Source organism: Leiobunum rupestre, chromosome 9 (genome assembly GCF_980474605.1).
Source record: "Leiobunum rupestre chromosome 9, qqLeiRupe1.1.hap1, whole genome shotgun sequence".
Taxonomy (NCBI): Eukaryota; Metazoa; Arthropoda; class Arachnida; order Opiliones; family Sclerosomatidae; genus Leiobunum; species Leiobunum rupestre.
The window spans coordinates 9,000,741-9,027,863 of record NC_143392.1 but is presented as its reverse complement, the minus strand read 5'-3'; the positions used below and the strand labels follow the sequence as shown (position 1 = coordinate 9,027,863).

The following is a 27,123-nucleotide window of genomic DNA, read 5'->3' as shown; positions in this document are numbered from 1 at the left end:
GCTAATACCCAAGGCAACACCTTAGGCCTAAGTCATCAAGCGACTTTTAAAGCCTTTAATTCAGGTGGCCGGGTTACAATGCGTAGGAGGGTGGTGGCAATCCCTTCATGCCACGCGAGCCAACAGCTCCTCTACACTAACTATTACCGTTAACCCCTACAAGTATTATTTCGCCTTGGTCATATTTAAACTCCAGTTGCTCAATATCTGTGAATGCAAGTTTGCTGATAATTTTTGATAATTGCCATACTTAAGCGTTATTATGTTACTTATGATATAATCCAACTTCTTTCCGCTAAAAAAAAGTTTCTATAAAGAATAATTAAAGGATATAATGTAAAATATTGTAAGGGATTAGGTAAATATATTACACAACAAGAAGCCGTGTCAAACTTGAAATAATGCCCACATTTTCTTTTAAACGTTTCGGGTATAAAATTAGCATAAGAGGACATCAAATAGGGTGTGTCTGGAATGAAAAACCAGTTCACGATTACCAGAAATTACGCGTAAAAATAAACATGCCGAAATTTACGACAACGAATTATCCCAGGAATTCTGTGACAATATTTTGTTGCTTCTAACGTCGGTTACCTCGCGTCTAGAGAAAAAATAAATATGGAAGTCGCGATGGTTCGGAATGACAAAAACTGCGACTGTATGTATGGATCATTAATCAGTATTTATATAGATGGGCCATTCGTAGGAAGAGAAAAGACCACCCAAGTTTACCTTAGCAAATGGTATCGGGGGGGGGGGGATTTTTTCTATATATGTAATATGAATTTGTTCGTGTTCACCGGATCACATTATAGATTAGACGGAGCCACCGGTCTCACGCGAATATCAACATTATACATATCGAGAATGACTAGGCGCCATAAATTACGTTGAGAAATATAAATTATCGTGTGCGGGTAAGAATCCCTTACTCATTCTTTGTTTCTGATTTACTACGAAATATTTTCTCTTACTGTACATTCGCAATTTAACTGAATTCTGGTAGCGTAGAATTATAACATTAATTTTTTCCACATTTCTCATTTCGGTTAGTTTAATGAAAATTAAACTAACCGGATCCGTAGAATACCTAAAAGTTCCTAGTCTTAATTAAGTTTTTCGCCTTGAAGGCCTATCGGCCGAAGTACCGCATATTTTTCCCCAATAAAGCTTAGTTTTCTCCCCCACTTCTTGGTCTCTTTACTTGTTCGCGTTTTTACTCCTATTTTTAATCAATCGTTTCTTGGATCCGTAGAATACCTAACAGTCCCTGTAAATCTTTTCTCGGATCTCCATTAAACCTAACAGTCCCTGCAAATCTTTTCTCGGATCCCCATAATACCTAACAGTCCCCATTTTTTGATCAATCTCTTTTCGGATCCTTAGTATACCTAAAAGTCCTTAACAAATAGATTTCTTCCTTATTTTAGGCCATTCTTAGCGTGAAAGGCCTTATTATTTTCCAGATTGGTGTGGGAGCCCTGTGCTCGTCTCGATTCCTCGCGATAGTTTAAAATTAGTAACTCTCCGTCATCAACGCACGCTCCCTTCCGACTCATACTATCGCGTATATGATCATTTGACCTTTGCCCCTCGTGGGTGGCGGGGGAGAGTACGCGTGAGGTGACACCCCGCGTCGTCTTTTTGCGGAGGAGCAGCTCGTTTCTTTTGCCCTTTAGCTAGTTATATTCAAATTTCATTCTTCTCGGGGAACTTATCCTATAGAGTAGCGGAGCGCTCACTCGTAGTTCTTACCTCTGCCCCTTCGACAAAAGCCCGGGCTTCTCCGCTCGAGTCAAGTGCTTTACTGGGAAAACTCCTAGTCAGGGGCGAGCTGCGGGGTACGCCGAGATCGACTGTTGTACGCGCTGCTCTCCTCCGAGGTACTTGCTGAAACATCGAGTTTAAATCGATCCGGGCTCGATATATAGATATCGCCAGAGAGGAGTAACGGGGGAGGGAAGGCCCCGAGGGTTTTAAATTCGGCATAGGTGTAGGGATAGACCCCTCCCCTTGAAACGGTATATTTTAAAACTTCGTCGTATGTAAAAAATTTAGCGAGTTCGCCAAGACTGCGCGGAATACTAGCGGGTTGGGTTGAATTCTAATTGTGTATGCTCGCGTTATTTCCAGTGGAAATATTTTACTAGTGGCGCGGAGGGAAAGGCAGCTATGCGGGAAAGTTCTTTTTAAGGGGTTTGGATCGCATTAATGATGGAGAAATCCGCTCTGATTCCCGCGCTATACCTTCTTTATTGGCTTATAGTGTACTTGTACGGCATTGGCTTTGTCTCGGTTTCGAGATAACTGGATTTATGTACCGAGATTTGCTGAATAATTTCGTCTAAATATAACTCGAAGATTTTCTATTTGGTCCGTTTTCTCGAGAAAGCTTCCAAGAAAGCTTAACATAATTATGATGAAAATGTTCAACATTTTTCTTATTTATATCATACCTCAAAACGCCAAGGTTTTCTGCCATTTGAAATTCTACCGTGTCGCCATCTTAAATTCAAGCTAAGCGTGTTCCAGGCTTAAGAATCTGGATTTAACGGTAATCAAATCAAATCGTTACTTTTCAACCATAGTCTAAATCAGCGGTTCCCAATCTTTTTCGCTATGGAACCATAAATTATTCACCTAATTCTGGCGGAACCCCAACTCATATTTTTTTACTTAAAAGACTCTTGACACAAAGATTTATTGGAACCCCCGTGACCTTTCCACCGGAACCCTGGGGTTCAGCGGAACACCTTTGGGGAACCGCTGGTCTAAATCACAAATCCACATTCAAAAAATCACCTTTAATACCAAACAAATTGCAAAAGATTTGCCCGTATAATTTCTCCAACGTGTGACCTCTTCATATAATGGGAACAAGACCAGTGGTTGAAGTATGGTTGTAAAAAGGGTCCTTTAACCCTGCCTTACCATCGGTGAGCTATAGGGGTATCTGTTATACCGATAATTAGTGCTAGCCTCGGAGGCTATGCAAGAAAAGCCATCCAAACCCCCCCTTCCTTGGCGCTGGCTACTCCACTTTTAATGAGGAGTTCATTTCAATTTGGACGACCCCCTTTTCCGATCTTCAATTGGACTCCGTGCGTACTCCACGAGAGGACTATTCCCCCCCTGTAGCCCCCCCCCCTTGCCCCTTCCTTTCGGGCTTCCCACCTAGTTTCCTCGCTCTCCATCCCGTTTTAAGAGGGCTTAATATCAGTCCTAGTAGACTCTAAAATGTCTATTCTCAACTGCAAACTTAGAAAGCGAAATTTCTATTATAATTTAGGCCTAGGTATCGACACTTATTTCATTTCAAGAGTTTAATTAGTTAAAATTTCTGTTGATGTTATTTCAATTCGGGTAAATAAAGTCAAATACGTATTCTTTAACCGAAACTTATGTTGAAAAATTTCCTCTTTTTAAGGCTGCAAACTTAGTATGGAATCTACTGTCTAAATTAGGGATGCACCGATATGGGTGCAACCGATATATCGGCGGTAATATGTTTTCCTGAAAATATTTTTCTAATACCGGTATCGGTCAATATCGGCTTCCCTTAAGCCGATGTTGGCCGATACCGATTTTAGAAAAATTGGCTGATATATCGGTGCATCCTAGTCTAAATACATAAAAATTATTTTTGAACGTTCAATAATTTTATATATCGTATTTTTACTACTGTCTGCCCTGTAATGAGGCGATTTCACCGCTTTGGTTGTTAAGAATATTCTAAAGATTCTACCAACTCTAAACTAGTTTACCATAGCTGCTAGCAGACAAATTTAATAATAATAATAATAATAATCAGCTTGGCTAATACCCAAGGCACCACCACCCTAGGCCCAAGTCATCTAGCGACTTTTTAAGGCCCTTAAACAAGTGGCCGGGTTACAAGGCGTAGGAGGGTGGTGAATTATTGGCTTTTTATTAGCCTAGCTGATTATTATTTATTTATTTATTATTATTATTCACATCGCCATCTTTAACTCTTTGCCAAACTACTATTTAGCAGACTACAGTTTCCAGAATCCTTTGAGATTGGCTTATTAATAGTACCATAATTAATCTAGAGATTAAGGGTGGGCATCGTCTTATTGGATATATTTTATTTTTCCAGGGTATGCTCAGAACTAATTTTAACCACAAAAAAACTTAGTAAAACTGGCCAAGTTCGGATATAAATCTAACATACGAAAACTTGGAAAAAGACACGGTTTTTACTGGCGTGAACTTGTCAATCCTGATACTTACACCAAAATTTCGCTTAGTTTGGCGATCCGAAACGTTTTTACTACATCCTTTCTTCACTGAGACGGCATATTTTCTTCCAAATGGAGCCCCTCGATAGCGGCGCCATGAACTAATGTAACCCAACTTCCGTTAACTTGATATTCCGCGGATATATACTGAAATATTTAAATTTCTGATAAAAGTAAAGTATAAAATAAAAATAGATTAAAAGTATAATAAAGCAGTGTTTAAAAAACACCTGATTTAAACCAAAAAACCTGATTTAAACCCATAAACCGTTTTTTTTGTGTGTTTTTTTCCGAACCCTGTCTCAGTTTTGTGGCAACCCTGAATACCGAAAAATTGTAAATTAGAAATATAGTATTTTTCCCCTCAAAATGATTTCTACGGATTTATGCGGTTTTAATTTATTCATAAAATATCTATTTTTGAACGGCTCATAAATTCAGTATACGTGCGTAGAGAGCGATTATGGTGATTACCAGTAATGAAAACAACGCGAGAGAGTTTGGTCAAACGCATCCCATCCCTTTTCGTCAAATTTCCTTCTTTTATTTTGTTAGCGTCCCAATTATAATTTTTCTTTTATTATTATTTGAACAAGCCCGAGCTAGCGTGTAGACCCGGTGATTTGGGTTTATTCATACGTTAATAATTGTAACGACCAAGCCAGTGGAATCGGATGAAACAAATGGGCTTTTCCCCGACCCCCCTCCGCCGATGTTTCTTTCTTCGTACGGACACTTGAGTTTCAGCGTCTTGGCGACAGTCTCGTCATTTAGTCTCCTTATTCCCATTGTTAAGCACTTTCTGAACAGAAAACACGAACATAAAGTGTCCTCAAATTCGAGTAACAAAGATAAATTTTATGCCTACCCAGTTCCCTCTCGAATCGAGTGGTTATTACTTAACCAAATATTTCTTTGTTTTAAGAACTTCTATTTCTCGAACTTTATGCAATTTCTATTGGGACTAAGAACTTTTTAAGTAACTGAGAATGTAGGAGTCGCACTTAAATTATTATTTTAAATTTTAAATTAAGTTAATTAACGCCATCGGATTGAAAAAAGTTCTCAAATGTTTGTATTTTTTTTAATACTTATTCTAGGAGTTTTGGACAATTATTTACCTATTTTTAAAAATGGAGGTTAACTTTTTCGAACCTTTTTAATTAATGATACCATAAGTCTATAATTATTCGTTATTCCTTAAGTATGACACTTATTCTTCACACGTGAACATTTTTTCAAAATACTTATTCCACGCGTTTATAATTTATTATAGTTATTTCAACATTTAAATCGTTAAATTTAACTTTAATTAAAGTCACACGAACTAAATTAGAAGTTAAACAGGAAAATATTCTTACAATGGTCTGTTTCCGTTTGAAAGAAACTTTTACATTATTTTATTACGTGGCCTTCTTGTTTACTGTTTTCCCCCACTTCTACAATGCTTCCCCAGCTCTCCCACTATAAAGCGCTAATGAATTCGTCCATAGGTTTGACTGCACTTTCTCAAGAACAAACTGGGCAGTCGACGCTCAGGGCTGGCATAGAACTAGCCATACCGGATATAGCCACCAGGTTAAATCCGGATGTAGCCACTTGAAAAAAAACAGATTTTTTTGGCTTTAGAAAAAAAATTACAATATGAATATTTTAGTAAATTAATAGTTTTTATTTAGAAATTTAGTTTATTTTTTGTTTCATATTTAGAAACCGGTTTACTTTTACCAGTTTTTCGGTAGGTTTAAAGTTCCAAAGTTCGCTGCCTCGCTTCTGTCAGCGCGTCATACGCAAAAACTATTGGGAATTTCCAGAGGAAATCAAAAGAATTCAGTTATTTTATATAGTTATTTCGCTTTATTTTTTTAGTTTCTTATTTACGACAATAACTGCAGACAATTTCTACATGCATAAGTAAAAGGTACTGTTTATATTTTAGCCGGATATAACAAAAAAAAACGGTTATAGCCTATTAAAACCACTGGTCAGGATTTTTTCAGAAAAAAGCCGGCTTTTTTCCAACCCTGGCAGTCGTATCGAATTAATTTATGGAAAGACCTATTGTAAAGCTCGAAGCTTCGACAGTAAAGGTCCCTTAAAATAAATACCACTTTATCCTCGAATAATGTGGGCTTTTAATAAGGTGTTTTAAAAATGCTACTGTTTTCAATTCGCGGGTTTCCGAATCTATTATCTCCGACACTTATCTTGGAAACCGTACAACACGCCATCTTTTGTCGGTTGCGAGGAAAATTCAATTTCGAATTGTATTTCGTTGTTCCAACGACGCCCCTATTTACTGTCATTACCGAGGGTGTAACTCCTAAGCGACAAATTTATAAATCCCGCATCTCTAAAAAGTGCGTGGGAAAAAGGTATGATCCTTTACGGGCTAAAACGTAAGCCACGGTCACACTAGAGCTTAAAACTCAGTTAGTTCGGTTTGCGCGCCAGATTTGACCGCCGACGATAATTGTTTGTTCACACGTGCGAAATCGCTTCACCCGGTTCGCTTGACGCCATTTCAAATTGTGACCAGAATTTTGAATATAAATAATAATCAGCTAGGCTAATACCCAAGGTACCACCTTAGGCCTGAGCCATCAAGCGACTTTTAAAGCCTTTAATTCGGGTGGCCGGGTTACAATTCTAAAATGTATCCCCAAACAATGAGTTAATCATGTTTACTATACATACAGTAATATTTTTTGACATTATTTAGAATTTTATTCCCATTATTTTTGAAAATACGAGCAATTTTAATTCCCCGTCCTGTCGTTTTGAAAGTGATTCTAAGCGAACCGACTTGGACGAGTAGCTTCCCGAACCAACAGGAAGCAATTTCTCACGCTGGTTTTGAAAACTAGTTCTTTAAAGCGAAGTGATTTTAGGTGTAAGTGTGAACGTAGCGTATGCGACGCTCTGGTTAAAGTCAGGCTCCTAACAGTCGCGTTTTGTGTCCGACCCCTGATTTAATTTAAATCAATTTATGGGGTTACGAGCGATAACTTCGTATCGCTTTCTTTTACCAAAAAATGCAGAAAATTTCAAAGTTAATTTTCATTTTTTTCCCTATCCCTGCTAAACTTCCGGCTTCGTGCGTTCGTCCCTGATTTGCATTTTTCACTTGCCAAAGTAGGAAATCTAGGTTTTTCTTTCAACTTAACGCTCGTTTTATGCGTGGAATGGAGGCCGGGTTAATAGTTTTTCGTCACCGCCACACGGGGGCGCGTTTTCTTTACGCAACACCAAAATTATTTTTAATCTTTTTTTCTTTTACGGAAAGTACTTTGACTCGATACCGCGGCTGAATTTCGTATCTTTGTTTGAATGGAATTGTTTTAAAATTATTCCGTAATTTTTGTCGTATTTGTCAAATTAATTTTTAAAAGGAATATAACAAATTTGGAATACCGCGGTTTGTGAACTGGGTTATTATAATATTATTATTTTTTAATTAATACGTTATATTTAATATTTGCATATCGCGTATAAATTAAATTTAATAATTTAATATTTTATTCTTTATGAATACGTTGTATCAGAAGTAAATGAACCGAAGTCATCGAAATAGCGCTCAGAATCGGAGGGCGTTTTCTTTATGAAAATGATGAGAAAATAGAGTCAAATAAAAGCTAATCACGATCCTCGTCTTTTGACGCGATAAATTGCACTTCGGATTTGTGGGTATAGCTATAGCTATTTCTATGTATAAAAAATGGTTTCATAAAAACAAACGTTTTTTTTCGGCCTGGGCGCTCCTAAAATTTCGAATTCGAGGTGGAAATGTTACTTTATAAGGAAAACGCCTCCAACATGGGGAGTATAACTTACTTAGAACTTGTTGTATTTAATAATATTTGAATATCGCGTATAAATTAAATTTATAATTTAATATTTATGAACTAATTCGTAGTTTTTTATGTTATTTTATTAATTATTAATTGATATTATAAAAAATTATCGTTACTAAAATTTTGCATTTGTGAAAGTGGCCATTATTAATACTTCCAATTTCGCTCACTAGATGCCAGCCTATCACTTTTACAAAGTAAATAGAAAATTGGCCGAACTAAATGGAATTGAAAATTGTGCCGGTTCCAAGTTCTTCCTCGTGTAAATTGCGATAAAGAAGCGGTTATATTAAAAAAAATAACGAAACACTTTTTCAAAACTGAAACACGCCCAAATTAATTAAAATTATTCTTTGAATATACGAAAATAAAGCTATATCTTTGCGAAAAACCTGAAGCTAGGTTTCCAAAGGCTTTTGAATGATCAAAAACGCGAACATCTGACGGTGGTCTGGTGGGCGCTAACATTGTAAGTCCTCATAGACAAAGTTCGACGAAACGCCCTAACTCGGATTTTCGGAATTTTAAAGCGCCTTTGGAAAACTTTCGTGCGCCCGTAGGAAACTATAATAAAAATGTTTTTCTCCCCGATTGTTTTCAAACACGGGGGTTAAGTCGGGTTAAGTAGACCTTCATGTACCTTGAAAGCTCCTAAAGAGAAAAGCATCAATGGCCATTCGTTTGGCCATGGCAACCTAAAATGATTTTCACAACTCTAGTTTAAACTTTTTTTACGTAAAATAGCATGGCAAAATCATGGATTGCCAAAATTGATAAAAATGGGTAAAATCAACTACCCAATTTTATCGATTTTACGCAATTGTTTTGCCAAAATTTTAATTTTGTTATTTTTTTAAAATGGCAAAATAATAATATAATAGTTCTTTTTATAAAATAACCTTGGCCATCTTGTTGAAATGTTTCCTCCCCGCTTCATCTGTGGATCCGTTTTCTCTCCCACCAAAGAGTTTATGAACTCATTTTTAGGCATTGGCTGAACTATTCCAGGGCAACATTTCAACAAGTTGGGCAAGCGTAAAGACATTTTTATAAAATCAACAATAGGCGATAACATAAATTGTTTTGGTCTTAGCTAACTTGTTAAAATATTTCCGGAAATTCGCCATAGCACTGCCAACTTCTATAACGCGCTTCCACGATCGAAGTTGGCCTTGGTCCAAACATAAGGGCTTCTTCACCAAGTCTAGGTTAAAAACGTGTTCTAGTCTAAGTATTTAATTTTTTTCACAATTTTCTAGTCGGAGACTTAACATCACTATCACAATAATATTAAATTAAGTTTAATAAATTAATATTTTTTTCTATTAAAAAAGTATAAATATTTAAAAACATAACATAGCACAAAATTTTAAGTATGACTTTCTTTAAAAATTAAACTTTTAAAGATACCAGTATACCTTGCAATTTATGCTATCGCCTATTCCAGCTTGGTCGTGATTGGCGGGATTAATTTCAACACATTCTTCGATACGTTATATTCCCTTTAATTGAAGGGTAACGTTATTTTTAAAAATAGACCATTCTACGCGTATTTTTTATTTTTGAGTCTATGATATCTCCATCTCGTAATCCGTCCGCTAGGGTGCGCTCGTTGTTCAAGAATGAGGCTGGGTGGTTGCGTGCGCCGCTGATCCGGATTTTCCGCTAGAAATGATCCGTGGATTAAGCGAGTTTTTGGAGAGTGGGCATTCTTTTGTCAATGGCGAAATGCACGTAAAAGGCCCTCTGCTCTCGTCCTGGCTCGTGCCCAGCCGACCTCCTGTTTACGTAACCCCCGCTGCACCCTCGTCCGCTCGAATTCACCCCGCCCTCTCTAGCCATAATAGGTCGCGGGGCTTCGATATTTTTTTTTGATAGCGACCCATTGTACCTGCCCCCCAGCCTCCCTTCCCATTGTAAAGACGACAAACTATTGAACGTAATATGACTATACTTCCGAAGTCGGACTGCATTTGTTAGTGATAATATTACACATTTTGGATTGTGAAGTTTTTATTATATTTTTAGGTACGAATAATCTTTTAATTCCATATTTATATTATATTGAGATTAATAGTAATAATATATTGAGATTAATCGTAATAATATATTGAGATTAATCGTAATAATATATTGAGATTAATCGTAATAATATATTGAGATTAATCTTAATGATATATTGAGATTAATCTTAATGATATATTGAGATTAATCGTAATAATATATTGGGATTAATCTTAATGATATATTGAGATTAATCTTAATGATATATTGAGATTAATCTTAATGATATATTGAGATTAATCTTAATGATATATTGAGATTAATCTTAATGATATATTGAGATTAATCTTAATGATATATTGAGATTAATCGTAATAATATATTGAGATTAATCGTAATGATATATTGAGATTAATCGTAATGATATATTGAGATTAATCGTAATGATATATTGAGATTAATCGTAATGATATATTGAGATTAATCGTAATGATATATTGAGATTAATCGTAATGATATATTGAGATTAATCGTAATGATATATTGAGATTAATCGTAATGATATATTGAGATTAATCGTAAGGATATATTGAGATTAATCGTAAGGATATATTGAGATTAATCGTAAGGATATATTGAGATTAATCGTAAGGATATATTGAGATTAATCGTAAGGATATATTGAGATTAATCGTAAGGATATATTGAGATTAATCGTAATGATATATTGAGATTAATCGTAAGGATATATTGAGATTAATCGTTAGGATATATTGAGATTAATCGTAAGGATATATTGAGATTAATCGTAAGGATATATGGAGATTAATCGTAAGGATATATGGAGATTAATCGTAAGGATATATTGAGATTAATCGTAAGGATATATTGAGATTAATCGTAAGGATATATTGAGATTAATCGTAAGGATATATTGAGATTAATCGTAAGGATATATTGAGATTAATCGTAAGGATATATTGAGATTAATCGTAAGGATATATTGAGACCAATATAACTAACTATTACCGTTAACCTCTACAAGTTTTCATGGAAAGAGAAATAATATGTTAAGATAACTAATATGTTGAGATTATTAATAATATTAATTCTGATTTTATTTTTGGAGGAAAATTAACTAAATGTTGTGTATCATTTATGTTATATTTATTATTAATAAATGATTATTTTTTACTAAATTATTGAATATTTTCGCTAAAAGCAATGACCATTTTCCGACGCCGATAATGGGCACGAATCGAAACGCAACGTCCTTTATTTAAACATCCGAACGACACCCGGCATAGTTCGATTCTCAAATATAGCATTAGTCGTAAAATACGTCTCAAATTTCACTCAAACTCCAATAGATATTACCAATAGTAACGGTCCCGACAATTTCCCCCTAAAAAAGTAGAGGAGGGGGCGGCAAAACACCCCCGTTTAATAGAAATGAGGCACCGCTGTAACTCTTCCCCTTTTACACAATGCGAGAGTGCAATTTTACCGTTTTTTTCAAACCCCCCATTTCATTCCACTCGCTGAGTAGATTTATCTTTTTTTTTTGTCCAATTCCAATATCGGATCCGCATCCTTTTCTTCCATTCCAATTTCAGTCCACCGATGCTTTTAGCAACTGCCGGATAATCCTCTAAACCCCCCTGCTTTTTTTGTCTCTGGGATTTGAGTTTTTGGGCCAGTAATGAAGCCTTGGCTCCCTCTATTACTTACGGCCGACTTGAATCGGACGCAAAAAATGATAATCACGGGGTCCCGAGCTTTTCCTATTACAATGTATTACGTGTTGGATGGCTCTCCCGGAGAGCGCTTCTGGATGGAACCATCTGGGATGTGTCGTATTTGTCCTCCTGGCTTTCGGGGTTTTTTTTGGTGAATGGTGCCTACTTTAAAAATAGTCGTTTTGCTCATCCCTTCTCCCCACCCTTGCCTCTGTAAATTGTTATTTCTAGCTTCTCTAAAAGGGAACGTTTTCTAACCTACTTTATGCTTTATTTGAACTTTATTTGGTCATCTTTTCGCGATAATGTGTCGTTGATATTGAAAGCTTTCGTTCCTCTACGCCGCCCTACGCGTTTTGGACAATTTTTACGTATTATTAAGAATGAGATTTTTTTATTAATTAGTCTATAATTATTCCTTAAGTATGACACTTATTCTTCACCCGCGAATATTTTTTCAAAATACTTATTTTAGGAGTTTTGGACAATTTCCTATTTTTTTAAATTATGTTTAATTTTTTCGAACGTTTTAAAAATGAATTTTACTAATTTCGCGCCTGAGCTACGTTAAAAATCCCTGGAATAAAATTAGCCGAAAAAGTCAGGGAATTTCAAAAGTTAGTCTAAAAATTTGGGAATTTCAAAAATTAGTATAAAAATCAGGGAATTTCAAAAATTAGTCTAAAAATCAGGGAATTTCAAAAACTAGCCTAAAAATCAGGGAAATGTCAGGGAATTTCAAAAATGTCGGATTTTCAAAATTTAGTCTAAAAATCAGGGAAATGTCAGGGATTTTCAAAAACTAGCCTAAAAATCGGGGAAATGTTAGGGAATTTCAAAAACTAGCCTAAAAATCAGGGGAATGTCAGGGTATTTAATACAGATTAAAAAACGCAAACTTTTGGCACAAAAGTCGGGGAAAATTTAGAAAAATCGGGGAGTTTGAAAAAAATGTGGCAACCCTGTTCAAAGGAAAAGCGTGTATCTATAAACGCGTATCAATTGAACGGGCAAGTTAGACAACCAACAAGTAAAGTATCGGATAACATCGTAAGGAAGGAAACGGCTCTAATTCGCGTTCTTGAGGCGAGTTGGTCGGCCGGCGAAAGTCTTCGGAGGAGCGCTGCAAGAGGGAATAGAGTATCCATTAAATCAGTAACTCCGAGTAAAGCCGCTTGGCGCGTCATTAAGAGTTGGCCGAAACTTGGGCCGTGTGCGAATCAGCCTTCCCAAATGCCATTAAGGAGAGCCGAAACCCTATCGAAGAAAGCCCGGTTGCGATAAATGCGTCTAGTTAGGCCTCGCCGCTTCCCTCTCTTGTAATACGGTTTAAGCCTTCGTTAAGCTTATGAGTACTCTCGGTATTAGCCCCCCCCCCCCCTAGTGGCCCGACGGTGCCTTTCAAGGGGTGAACTCGGAAGGGGAATTAGCCGATATTGAGCCCCGCGCGCTATGGTTAGGTATAGTTTGCGGGTAGACGTATTCGATGACGGTTGCGGCTGATTCGAGGAAAGTAGGGGGAGAATTATTCGGGATTTCCAGAGGTTCTAATTATCATTGCATAATGAAACATCTAATTTAACCAGACCGAGACTAACCCCCCAACCCCCCTTATTACCTCTGTTGGTAAGGGGGAATACTTTGGTCGGGATGCGTTTAAATTAATGTACAAAGAAAATTCAGGGAGAAGCTACCGTTATGGTGATCTTAGGGATTGCAATTAAATATAGGCGAAAATTGACCAAAACATTCGTAGCTTTAGTGTTGCTGTTTTTCCGCCAATCGGAAAAATAAAAAATTGAAACATAAATTACTTTTTAAGGGTTTTTAATGTTTTTATCGATTTAAAAGGTCTAATATAAGTAAACATACTTCAAAACATTAATAGTGTTACATTGTTAATCAGTTTAAACTAGTCTAGACCAGGGTTGCCACGCGTCAGGGAAAAGTCAGGGAATTTAAAAATGGGCCTAAAAAGTCGGGGAAATGTCAGGGAATTTTAAGAATTGGTAAAAATTCAGGGAATTCAATTTTATCTTGACACTTTTTGAAGGTAATTTAACTCTAGATCTATGACAAATTCCACGATTATCATTTATTTCCATGAATGTTTGGCTAATTTTTTCAACATTGCAATAACCTTTTTACTGGAATATAAGTCCATCAAATTTATTAACTTCTGATAAAAGTAAAATATAAAAGAAAAATTTTGGCTTTAAAAAGTCGGGGAAAATCTCTTAAAATGGTCAGGGAAAACAGGGAATAGTCAGGGAATTTGAATCTGAAAATTTTGTGGCAACCCTGTAGACGTTTAGTTTTGCTTTAAGATTCGAAAAAATTAGGCGAAAATTCTGCTCTATTTAAATTTGCCAACAAAATATTAGACTTATCATGGAATGAAAACTTTTTTATTTTTTTCAGAAAAATAGGGAATTTTTTTTTATAATAATCAGGGACATTTATTAGAATTTAGAGTAAAAATTTACATCAATAAGTTTTTCTTATTAAAGATTTGACTTTTTTACTTATTTTAATTTAATAACTAAAAAATTTAGCTCAAATGTCATTCTAGAAATGAGTTACTCTATACCTCTTAGTTTCAATTGAGATTAACTTGCACCTGGAAATAGTTGTATGAATTTATTCGGCAAAATAGGGACTTGGCAGCATGACGTCACGCCGTACCTTTGGCTATGGCCGCCATGATGGTAATCGTTTTTTTTTTCAATTGGAAAAATAATGGGTGACGTATTATATAAGTCATGCTGCCAAGTCCCTATATGGTTTACCAATAGCAGACTGCTATACTCCCCATGTTGGAGGCGTTTTCCTTATGATGTTACATTTGGACCTCGAATTTGAAATTTTGCGCGCTCCTAGGCCGAAAAATAACGTTTTGGTTTTTATGAAACCATTATTTATACATAGAAATAGCTGTACCCACAATTCCCAAGTGCAATTTATCGCGTCAAAAGACGATGGTAATTAGCGTTTATTTGACTCGATTTTCTCATAATTTTCAAATAGAAAACGACCGCCGATTCTGAGCGCTATTTCGATAACTTCGGTTCATTTACTTCTGCCAATAGTTAAAGTAAACGTAACATATCAGAAGATAAGTATTAGACTTGGGCGTGATTTGGCGGGAATTTAGCGCGTAACCGTGCTCACGTAAGACAGATTCTGATCATAGTAAAATATTAAAATAAAAAGTTCCCCATGACCAGGGTGACCAGACTTTCTATATTTTCCTATATTTTTAATGCCTTCCTATAAATTCCTTTATTATTTTCCTATAATTTCACGATCTTTTGAAAATGAGAATTTTTTAGTGTCATAGAACATGTAGCGAAAAAACTGCCACTTTCGAACAAAATCTTGAAATCCGCGAAGTGATCCAATAATGCAAGAAAGCAGTGTACAAAAAATTATCAATATTCTAGGTGATTCGAGTCCAAGTATAACGATATGCAGTAATTACCTTATTAGTTTCCTATATTTTCCTTTAATTCGCTTATTTCTATTCCTATTTTTTTTCTATAATTCGCCTATAAAATTCCTATTTTCCATCTAATTCGCCTCTAAAATTCCTATTTTCCATCTAATTCGCCTCTAAAATTCCTATTTTCCATCTAATTCGCCTCTAAAATTCCTATTTTTTCCTATAATTCGACTCTAAAATTCCTATTTTTCCCTCTACTTCGCCTCTAAAATTCCTATTTTTCCCTCTACTTCGCCTCTAAAATTCCTATAATTCGCCTCTAAAATTCCTACTTTTCCCTCTAATTCGCCCCTAAAATTCATATTTTTTCCTATAATTCTCCTCTAAAATTCCTATTTTTCCCTCTAATTCGCCTCTAAAATTCCTATTTTCCCCTATAATTCGCCTCTAAAATTCCTACTTTTCCCTCTAATTCGCCTCTAAAATTCCTATTTTTCCTATAATTCTCCTCTAAAATTCCTATTTTTTCCTATAATTCACCTCTAAAATTACTATTTTACCTTCTAATTCGCCTCTAAAATTCCTATTTTTTCCTATAAAATTGCCCAAGCCTTTCCCTGGTCACCCTGACATAAAAAAATGAACAATGCAAATTGTAACCCACTTTTCCATAAACATGACCAGCTTTGTAGAGCGCGCATCTCGATGAGAACACGATGCGAAAAGGAAAGAAGGCGTGTCTTATCAGGAATAGTTGCGCGTTGGGCATGACGGGGAAGAGAACCATACGCGATGCTCCGAGGAGGTGTTGTATGAATCTGTGGCTTCGGAAGAGGAAGAGATAGACCCCCCCCTTCTCTCGGTCGCTTACGTGCGCCTTGTCATCCCCCAGGGTGCTTCCCTCCCCGGTACGGCGGCGAAGTTCAAAGGACCAACGATCCTCTCTCTTCCTATATAGCTAAATAACGTCTCTTCGCGTAGTATCCGCATTCGCGTGTAGAGGGCGCGATGAGCAAATAGTATTTCTAGTGGCGAACTATCATCCAGATGAGGCATTACACCGGGGAAGCGCCGCGATTGGCGTTACACGCGCGGAGACGCCGGAGAAGCGAAGCTAAGCCGGAACTATTTGGTTTTATATAAGACGCGGGTTAGATCTACCGCAAGATCCTTTATAAGCTAGTAATGGACCTTACTAGCAACCACCGCGTTCAGTCTTGGAATTGCAATTTTACGAAATCTCTCCTAGGAAATGGAAGCTAGCTAGTCAATAGCGACCAGGGTGGAGTGTGTACTATTTAGTCGATCCAGGCAGATTGTGTCTTTCTCAGCGGCAAGGGGAGGGGTGGGGGCATAGGCCCCGTGGCAATGTTTGTCCGTTTACTAAATAAAGGCAATCGCGAGGCTCTCCTTTGTAGGATTTAAATTCCCCGACTGCCTTTGGCTTTCTAACTTATGGATGATAAATATTTTCCATTGCCTTCCGTTTTCGTTTGAAGCGGACGCTAAATTTACCCGGAATGCGACTAGCCCGCTTTATAATACCCGGACTCATTTGAAAATCCTCATTTTATCCCCAAAATATGTGGCTTCCTACTTTTCGGGAGTAGAATTTCAAATGGTGGAATCCTTCGCATTTCCAATGTACGAACGCGGAAATTAGTCGAGAATTTTGGCTGTTAACGTGGCGCGATCTATCGGGGGAATCGGTAAATGAATTTTCCAACCGATTCCTTAGATTTAATCACCTTTGTTTGATAATAGATTTAGCAGAGTTGCCACGGGTAAAAGTCAGGGAATTTGAAAATAGGCCTACAAAGTCGGGGAAATATCAAGGAATTTTAAGAATTTTGGAAATTTAAACTATAACACGAAGAGTCACCTACACTGAAATAAAAGTTAATTAATTAAAATCTGATAACAGTAAAATATAAAGTTCTAAAATGACAAACTTTGGTAAATTTATGAAAGTGGTCAGGGAAAACAGGGAATTTGAAACTGAAATTTAAACTTGTAATAAATGACAAAAAAATAATTTTTTACCCGAGTCGTCAATTTATGTTAATGAGCTAGAAATTATACCGAATGAATTTAGGCGTTTAGTTAGTAATTTTAAAATGGTTTACTATCAAAGCCGTGCAGATACATTAGGCAAATTATGTCATCGCGGTCTTTTCTAACTGACATTTCCAAGGTAAGGGTCCCTATCGTACTGGGCCCCAAAAAAAGCGTGTTTGCGGGCATTTGCCTTTCGGGCCCCCAAAAATTGCGTGTTTGCGGGCATTTGCCTTTCGGGCCCCCAAAAATAGTGTGTTTGCGGGCATTTGCCTTTCGGGCCCCCAAAAATAGCGTGTTTGCGGGCATTTTCCCGTCGGCCCCCCCAAAAATTGGGTGTTTGCGGGCATTTTCCCGTCGGCCCCCCCAAAAATAGTGTGTTTGCGGGCATTTGACTTTCGGGACCCCAAAAATAGCGTGTTTGCGGGCATTTTCCCGTCGGGTCCCAAAAAATTCGGTGCTTTTCCCGTCAGGTCCCCAAAAAGGCGTTTTTTGCCGTGTTTTTCCGTCGGGCCTCATATTTACCCCTCTGTTTACTATTAATTTTATTTCTATCCAAACCTTAACACTTGATAATTAAGTGTTTACTATTTTGATTCTTATTAATATTTTTTGTTTTTTGTGTGTAGGCGAACAAAGTTTCGATGGTACCTCAGCCCCACCATCCGGCCTCACCGCTTCCTTTCATGATGTACAACACTGACGCCTTCGCCCAACCTCCTCCGGCTCACATGGGCATTCCGCCAGTTCACATTGACCCCAAGACCGGTAAGTGTGATACAAGATGGTCACGCACTACAGAATTTCGCGTACAGATTCTTGGAATTCGCACCACGACGTTCAATAAACTCAAATCTTTATTCGAATAATTGGCCTTTTCAATTTATATAGAGCAAGGCTGCCACGGTACCTGGCATTCCTAGAAAAGTCGGGTTATTTTAAAACATCAGGAAAATGTTGGATAATTTTAAAACATCAGGAAAATGTTGGGTAATTTTAAAACATCAGGGTAATGTTAGGCAATTTTAAAACATTAGAGAAATGTTAGGCAATTTAAAAATTATGGAAATGTTAGGAAATTTTCCAAATCAGGGAAATATTAGGGAATTTTTCCAAATCAGGGAAATATTAGGAAATTTTCCAAATCAGGGAAATATTAGGGAATTTTTCCAAATCAGGAAATGTTAGGGAATTGGTAAATGTCAGGGAATTTAATTAGAAATCCTTTACTGTAATGTAGGTTAAAAAATGAAAAATTTTAGCCCACAAAATAAGTCATGAAAAATCTCCGAAAATGGTTAGGGAAATCCTAAAAAGTCAGGGTAGACGAAAATTTACTAGTTTATGAGCTTCTTTGTGGCTCTATATAAACTTAAAGGTTAATTATTTAGCCAAAAATTAATATATTAAAACTCGTGGTAAAAAGTACCTACGCATTTAAATGCGTTTGAATTTAATTGGAATTTATCTAAATTATTTTTAGTTAATTATCGAGATCTGTCGTCCGTTAACGATAATTACTACTACACAACAAATCTAAAATTAAATATTACCTATAGAAATAACGAATGGATATCGTAAATTTAATTTTAGCGTTTCGGTCGTGGAAAAATTAAAATAACGTTTCTTAGAAGTGACGAAATCTTCAAATATAAAACCCGACGACTCGATAAATTTAGAAAACTCTATATCTATCTTTTGCTTATTTTTTTTGGCAATAGAGAAAAGTGGGAAAACTTTTCAGTACGGGCGCTCCTAAGAAAGGAGGAACCCAGGTGGTTTCACTCCGTCTTCGTGAACTGCCTTTCAATTATGCCTTTTTCTCTCCAACGCTTAAGAACGCTGAAGTTCTTTTCAAAATAAAACCTTATCGAAAAAGAATCCGATGTTCCGCCCACTTAGTTCCAAGTTCCCAACCGCGATAAAACTTTATAGATTCGTACCACCCTTTTTTAGGATATTTTTTTTAATTGGGAATTTTTAATTTTTCGAAAAAAAACTCTCCTTACTACTCGCGAAGAGCCGGAAAAGTTTGATAAAAAATTAAGTAAACGTTAAGATAAATTTCCCGATGGTCGTATTTCTTGGCGCTCTGCATTCGAATCGGATAATGTTACCAATTTTTGGTGCTTATAGAATTCCAAGTTTATATTTGATTATTTTCCTTTACGAAATATTTAAAATTTAGGCGGAATTTTTTATATTCGCTTTGAGATTTCGGAGCGGTCGTAGCGAGATCTCCGGGTGGTTTGGGTGTTCCCAGGAGATCTCGGATTGATCTGAGAGCCGTTCCCAGGAGATCTCGGATTGATCTGAGAGCCGTTCCCAGGAGATCTCGGATTGATCTGAGAGCCGTTCCCAGGAGATCTCGGATTGATCTGAGAGCCGTTCCCAGGAGATCTCGGATTGATCTGAGAGCCGTTCCCAGGAGATCTCGGATTGATCTGAGAGCCGTTCCCAGGAGATCTCGGATTGATCTGAGAGCCGTTCCCAGGAGATCTCGGATTGATCTGAGAGCCGTTCCCAGGAGATCTCGGATTGATCTGAGAGCCGTTCCCAGGAGATCTCGGATTGATCTGAGAGCCGTTCCCAGGAGATCTCGGATTGATCTGAGAGCCGTTCCCAGGAGATCTCGGATTGATCTGAGAGCCGTTCCCAGTAGATCTCGGATTGATCTGAGAGCCGTTCCCAGTAGATCTCGGATTGATCTGAGAGACGTTCCCAGTAGATCTCGGATTGATCTGACCGGGTTCGTACACGACCTGGAAAAGTCTAGGAATTTCGAAAAGTTTCGAAAAGGTCGGGGACAAGTCGGGGAATTTGAAAATGATTCCAAAAAGTTGGGGAATTAGAAAATTGTCCAAAAAAGTAAGGGGATTTTAAAATGGCCCCAAAAAAATCATATTTGAAAGATGTATTTAAAATACATAATAAATATTTTAAAAGATTTTACCTCAAACCATTAATTTTTTTTATTCTACAAAAATGGTCAGGGAAAACTTGGCAATTTGGTCAGGGAAAACCTGGAAATGTCAGGGAATTTATTTCCGGAAATTTTGTACGAACCCTGTTTGAGAGCGTTCCTAGTAGACCTCTGATTAATCTGAGAGCCGTTCCCAGGAGATCTCGGATTGATCTGTAAGCAGTAAACGACGTCAGTCAGTGGCGTAACCCAGATTTTTGTTAGCTGGTCACTGTTGACTAAATATTTTATAATCGAAATTAATTTTGGACCATTGTGGGAACACGGGTCCCCCTATGCCCAACCCTGGCTATACCACTAACTTCAGCGTGAACTAATTTAGATGTGTTTCTCCGAAGAAATGATAAATAACTTTCAAATGGAATCTGCAGGTATTTTGATAGACAGGGTGGCGCTCCCTTTCGGATGAAATACGAACTATTTTATAAAAAAAAAGTTCATTATTAGTAATTCCCTAGATATTATTGGTTTTATTTACTTTAGCGAGGTTTTTTTATTTATTTCCGTGTTATTTTTTGTTTATGATTTTATTTTGTTTGTGAGAAAGTATTGTTTATCGTAGGCATTCCTCTAATGGCGGCCGCTCACGCCTTTCAGCAGTTCCCGTGGAAAGAAGTCCTGGAACAGCAAGGTTAGAATGACCATTCAACAAAGCGCGAACCAAAATAAGGATTGCCTACCATTGTTCACCCCAAATACGTTTCATTTTCATTTCTTTTTAGTTTAGTTTTATTGCTAAATATTTTTCATTATTCGATTAAAAGTTTACAATGTAGGGAACCTTTAAAACGAATTTAATTCCGTCAAGGGTAGAAATTTCTAAATTTAATATAACCAGAAGTAGATAATATATAAATACGAGAGAAGTATCCACCTCGAACATTAAAATCAAATATGTACCTTCACTGGCTCGATGCTTTCGGCGTGAACTTCCCGCCCAATCGCGGATGTGAATTAACCGAGTTTAACACTTCGCTTAAAGGTGTAAAATGTAAATTTTAAAATTATATTGATAAACCATATTTTCCCGATGAAATAGTTTTAGAAAATCAATGTATGACGGTTTTCGCACTTCTCAAATATATTTTAAAAAATTAACTTAGATACACGTTTCAAGCAAATAGGTAGATGAATATTTCTCTAGTAAGAAATATTTTATATACTTCTGGTAAAACACATAAATTTGTTCCCATCACCCCCTGATATTTATATTAGTTTTTAATCTATGATAGATTTAATCGTTCATGGTCTATCCGCAGGTATTCCGAGGCCGCCGATGTACCCTTTGACACCCCCCGGACAGTATCCGCTATTTTCACCCGACTTTGCCTCTCAACTTCAATGGTGAGTGTTGCCCAATAGCCCTAAATTGGATTTTGATCATTTTTATTTTAATGAATTTTATTTTATTTCTTAAACATTTTTAGCACTTTTTAGTGACAATTTAAGTAATAATTTAATGTAAACTAAAATTTAAATTTAATTTAATTAGTACATGTAGTTTAGGTTGCTTTAAATTAGCATTGCTACATAAACTATTTTTCAACATTTTTATCCCGTTTTATTGACAATTTAAGTAATAATTTAATGTAAACTAAAATTTAAATTTAATTTAATTAGTACATGTAGTTTAGGTTGCTTTAAATTAGCATTGCTACATAAACTATTTTTCAACATTTTTATCCCGTTTTCTTGACAAATTAAGTAATAATTTAATGTAAACTAAAATTTAAATAAATATTATTTAAAATTAATTAGTACATGTAGCTTAGGTTGCTCTAAATTAGCACTGCTACATGTAAAATTTTTCAAAAAATAGTTTTAACTTTTTAGTGACAAATTAAGTAATAATTTAATGTAAACTAAAATTTAAATTTAAATTTAATTTAATTAGTACATGTAGTTTAGGTTGCTTTAAATTAGCATTGCTACATAAACAAATTTTTTAACATTTTCATAACTACATTGAAGTATAGTATAAAGTATAAAATTAAATTGATTTAATTATTTTTTGTATTTGATAATAATAATCTGCTCTAACAACCACTTATTTTAGCCAAACCAGTATCTTACTAAATTTCCATGTTTTTGAAATTGACGAAATTTAATTTTAAATTTTAAGTACAATCCTTCTGAGTAAATAGGCGAAAAATAGACCGTACGCCTGTAGAAGTGCTCAACCCCTCTCACACCGGAATATTGCGGTTCGGTCTACCCGTAGAAACACAGGCGTTTCCATGATTTAATTTACTGAATTTTTCATTTGGTGTTTTTCTTGAGATAAATTCTTATTATATAGATATATCTTATATATTTATTAGTCAACACATCTACAATTGGTTGCTTAGTAAAACGTAATTAATAAAATTTAAACAAAAAAAAACACTTTGACATCCTACAATAGAATTTCACTTTCAACTTCATAGAAGCTTTTCTAAAGTATATATTTTACATTTCGGTAACAAAGGCTTAGAGAACGAAGACCGCTGGGGCGAGATACCAGGTATATGAATATTTTAGCCCCTTAATTAGACGAAAATTTTTAATTACGACCTTTTCGTCGGGTCAAAAAGAGTCTAAATTTGGCGTTTGTATAAAAGGGGAGTGTAGTTTACATAACATAAATTTTTCTCCGTTTTTAGCGAAAGCGGAGTGAAGTGAGCTCGCGAAAGTACCCCTTGTTTGAATCCGTAACTTAGTTATCTAGTTGCGAAGGGGCGTATTTCTAAAAAGGGAGTACTTTACTAAAAGAGCTCGCGGAGAGAATTCCCAAGGCTCAAATGTTTTGGCCATTACAATGGTGAAACTTTTAAATTAATCATGTCTTTTAAGCGAAAGGTCGCCGCTGCTACCGGCGGAACCTGGCTCAAGCGGGGACATTAAAGTTTTGTAATTTCATCTTTTTGGGGACCCCGGGAATTCGTATAAGCGACTTCCCCCCTTTTTATGACTTATTGATGACGAGAGTCTTGTTATGCCGAGGACGGGGATATCGCTCCACCTCGCGGGAGATGCCAGTAAATAGCATTAGGTACCTTTCTCTCTTTCCCGTTGTAAGGACTGTTTCCCCATTATTTCTTCAACGTCTTCTCGCTCCGTGTTTTGAAGGGGTGGTTGCGAGAAGTGGGAAAGATGCGCCATTCTTATTCGGCCGTCTCTGGAAGGATTAAGTAGCTCCTAAAAAGGATTGCGGCCATTCGCTAACAAGATTTCCTCCCTTAATTAGAAGGGATTCTTACGCGATTGTACATTTTAAATTAACAAAACCGTCTCGTTCATTAAGATGGGGTTCTTTCTACCCAACCCAACCCCCAACCCCCCCCCCCGCCCAAACTCTCCCTCTCTCTCTCTCTCTCTTAGTGTTTTATTTTTGTTTTTTAGAAAAAGGGGATGCGTGTTACGTATATAATTGCAGGGTTTCCACAGGTTGGAGAAAAGTCAGGGAATTGGATAGTAGGTCTACAAAGTCGGCGAATTTGAAAATAGGAAAACAAAGTCAGGGAATTTGAAAGTAGGCCTACAAAGTCAGGGAAATATCAGGGAGTTTTAGGAATTTAAGGAAACGTCAGGTAAATATAAAAAATCGATAAAAGTAAAAAAAAATCACGGAATTTTAAGAAATTCGAGAAATGGTAGGGAGTTTCAGAAAAGTCGGGGAAATGTAAGGGAATTTCAGAAAAGTCGGGGAAATGGTAGGGAATTTCAGAAAAGTCGGGGAAATGGTAGGGAATTTCAGAAAAGTCGGGGAAATGGTAGGGAATTTCAGAAAAGTCGGGGAAATGGTAGGGAATTTCAGAAAAGTCGGGGAAATGGTAGGGAATTTCAGAAAAGTCGGGGAAATGGTAGGGAATTTCAGAAAAGTCGGGGAAATGGTAGGGAATTTCAGAAAAGTCGGGGAAATGGTAGGGAATTTCAGAAAAGTCGGGGAAATGGTAGGGAATTTCAGAAAAGTCGGGGAAATGGTAGGGAATTTCAGAAAAGTCGGGGAAATGTAAGGGAATTTCAGAAAAGTCGGGGAAATGTAAGGGAATTTCAGAAAAGTCGGGGAAATGGTAGGGAATTTCAGAAAAGTCGGGGAAATGGTAGGGAATTTCAGAAAAGTCGGGGAAATGGTAGGGAATTTCAGAAAAGTCGGGGAAATGGTAGGGAATTTCAGAAAAGTCGGGGAAATGGTAGGCAATTTCAGAAAAGTCGGGGAAATGGTAGGGAATTTCAGAAAAGTCGGGGAAATGGTAGGGAATTTCAGAAAAGTCGGGGAAATGGTAGGGAATTTCAGAAAAGTCGGGGAAATGGTAGGGAATTTCAGAAAAGTCGGGGAAATGGTAGGGAATTTCAGAAAAGTCAGGGAATTTAAACTATAACCGGAAAAGTCACCTAAAAGTTAAAAAAATAAAATCTGATAAATGTAAAATATTAGGCCACACGCCAGGAAAAATTCAGGGAATTTAAAAATGGACCTAAAAGTAAGGGAAAGGTCAGGGAATTTAAAAATGGGCCTAAAAAGTCAGGGAAAGGTCAGGGAATTTTAAGAATTTGTTAAAAGTCGGGGAATTCCATTTTCTCTTAAAAACAAATTCTATGATTATCATTTATTTCCTTGAAATTTTAGCTAATTTTTTCAACATTGCAATAGCCTTTTTATTTAAGTATAAGTCCATTTAAATTTATTAACTTTTAATAAAAGTAAAATATAAAATAAAAATATTAGCCTTAAAAAGTAAGGGAAAATCTCTTAAAATGGTCAGGGAAAACCGCGAATAGACGGGGAATTTGAATCTGAAAATTTTATGGCAACCCTGTGTTAGATCTGTAATCAGTAACGTAATACATTAGTACAGTCAAAGGTAGATGCTTGTAATCAATTACGTGGAGTGGTGAGATCCTGAGCAGTGTTACCCCTTTTTCGGGAAAATGTTTATTTTCGCTACTAAAAAGGGTAGAAATAATTATTTTGGCTACTAAAAAGGGTTTAAATGTTTATTTTGGCTACTAAAAAGGGTTTAAATGTTTATTTTGGCTAAAGAGGGGGAAAATGTTTATTTTGGCTACTAAAGAGGGGGAAAATGTTTATTTTGGCTACTAAAGAGGGGGGAAATGTTTATTTTGGCTACTAAAGAGGGGGGAAATGTCTATTTTGGCTACTAAAGAGGGGGGAAATGTTTATTTTGGCTACTAAAGAGGGGGAAAATGTTTATTTTCGGCTACTAAAGAGGGGGAAAATGTTTATTTTCGGCTACTAAAGAGGGGAAAATGTTTGTTTTCGCTACTTAAAAAGGGGGAAAATGTTTGTTTTCGCTACTTAAAAAGGGGGAAAATGTTTATTTTCCCTACTTAAAAATGGGGGAAAATAACGTAGGCCGAGTGGAAATAATTTGGAGTCTATAGTACAGCCCAAAGGATATACGATAACAAAGTGGATAGGCAAATTTCGGTATAATTCTGATGGTGTTTGTTTTTGTCGTTGCAGGCCTTTACTGTCTCGGCACTCTCCGTCGATGTACCCGATGAGTTCGGCGGGTTTCAGGGGCTCGTACCCGTCGACGTTGCCCGTGTCGGCCTCGGGGCTCCCCCGGTTCGCGCCGCCGACGCTGATCCCTCCGCACCCGGGCATCCCTTCGCACCCGGGCTTCTCGCACCACGCCATCATCACGCCGGGCCCCAAGCAGGAAGTCGGACCTCACCACTCGCATCAGGAAAACAACAGGTGGGTGAATAACGTTTCACCCGTCCACCACCGATTACGAATAAACGGACTGTGCCCGACGAATGACCCGCTGGCCTTTTATCGCAGGCACAGCCTGGGCGGCGGCCCACCCGCCCAGTTCGTCTCCTCGGACCAGAAGCCCCTCACCAGCGCCGCCAAGACCAACGACGCGGGCTCGGCGAGTCAGGGCCACAACGGGCCCGTCACGAACCACGCCGCCGTCTCGCCCCCCCACACCAACACCAACACCAACACCAACAACAACCATCACCCGGCGGCGCACCACCCTCATCAGAACCACGCCAACCACCCTCACCAGCACCACCATCACCACGTCAACAACTCGGGCAGTGGCGCGGCCGGGGTGCGGACTTCGTCGTCCAATTCCGGCGGCAATCACCACTTCGGAGTGCATCACCACCACCATCAGCAGTCGGAGAAGAAACAGAACAAGTCGAACCACATCAAGAAGCCGCTGAACGCCTTCATGCTCTACATGAAGGAGATGCGCGCCAAGGTGGTCGCCGAGTGCACGCTCAAGGAAAGCGCCGCTATCAACCAAATACTGGGACGAAGGGTCAGTCACTTGCCACTCGCTTCAGCCACACGTTTATCATTACGTTTCGCGCGAGTGTCTTAGTTCTCTATGGCTTAGGGTGTCCAATGTGCGAGTTTCTAGTTTGATAATTAAAACAACTTTGTTAAATTTGCACATTTATTTTTAATAAAATTATTTTTTATAAATGTGCAAAGTAAAACAACTTTGTTAAATTTGCACATTTATTTTTTATAAAATTATTTTTATAAATATACAAATTTAACAAAGTTGTTTTAATTTTCATACTTACAAGGAGACTACCCGAGGTGGTTATCACCGATTTTGTTGAAAATCGGGGGTTAGGAAGACCTTATGGTAGTATGAAAATTCCCAAAGGGTAAAGTTGCAATGGGCTTTAGTTTTCCTATGGCAACCGAAAATGTTTTTGATCCCTCAAAACCGAAAATCTCCATTTAAAAAAGCATGGGATTTTATCGGTTACCCAAATTATGTTAAATTTTTTCCAAAATTGATAAATTTTA

General features: G+C 37.1%; 1 protein-coding gene across 2 annotated transcripts in view; it reads left to right on the top strand.

The window, feature by feature from the left end:
- pan (transcription factor pangolin) overlaps window positions 1-27,123 on the top strand; it is a 124,907-nt gene that overhangs the window by 91,293 nt on the left and 6,491 nt on the right. Inside the window, exons 4-8 of one of the 2 annotated variants that reach the window (XM_090158056.1) lie at window positions 17,986-18,124; window positions 20,902-20,970; window positions 21,599-21,683; window positions 25,807-26,043; window positions 26,131-26,620. In XM_090158056.1, the coding sequence (XP_090014182.1) occupies window positions 17,986-18,124; window positions 20,902-20,970; window positions 21,599-21,683; window positions 25,807-26,043; window positions 26,131-26,620 (1,020 nt within the window). Of the gene's footprint in view, window positions 1-17,985; window positions 18,125-20,901; window positions 20,971-21,598; window positions 21,684-25,806; window positions 26,621-27,123 lie in introns of both variants that reach the window. The other variant, XM_090158055.1, reaches the window with a different exon arrangement.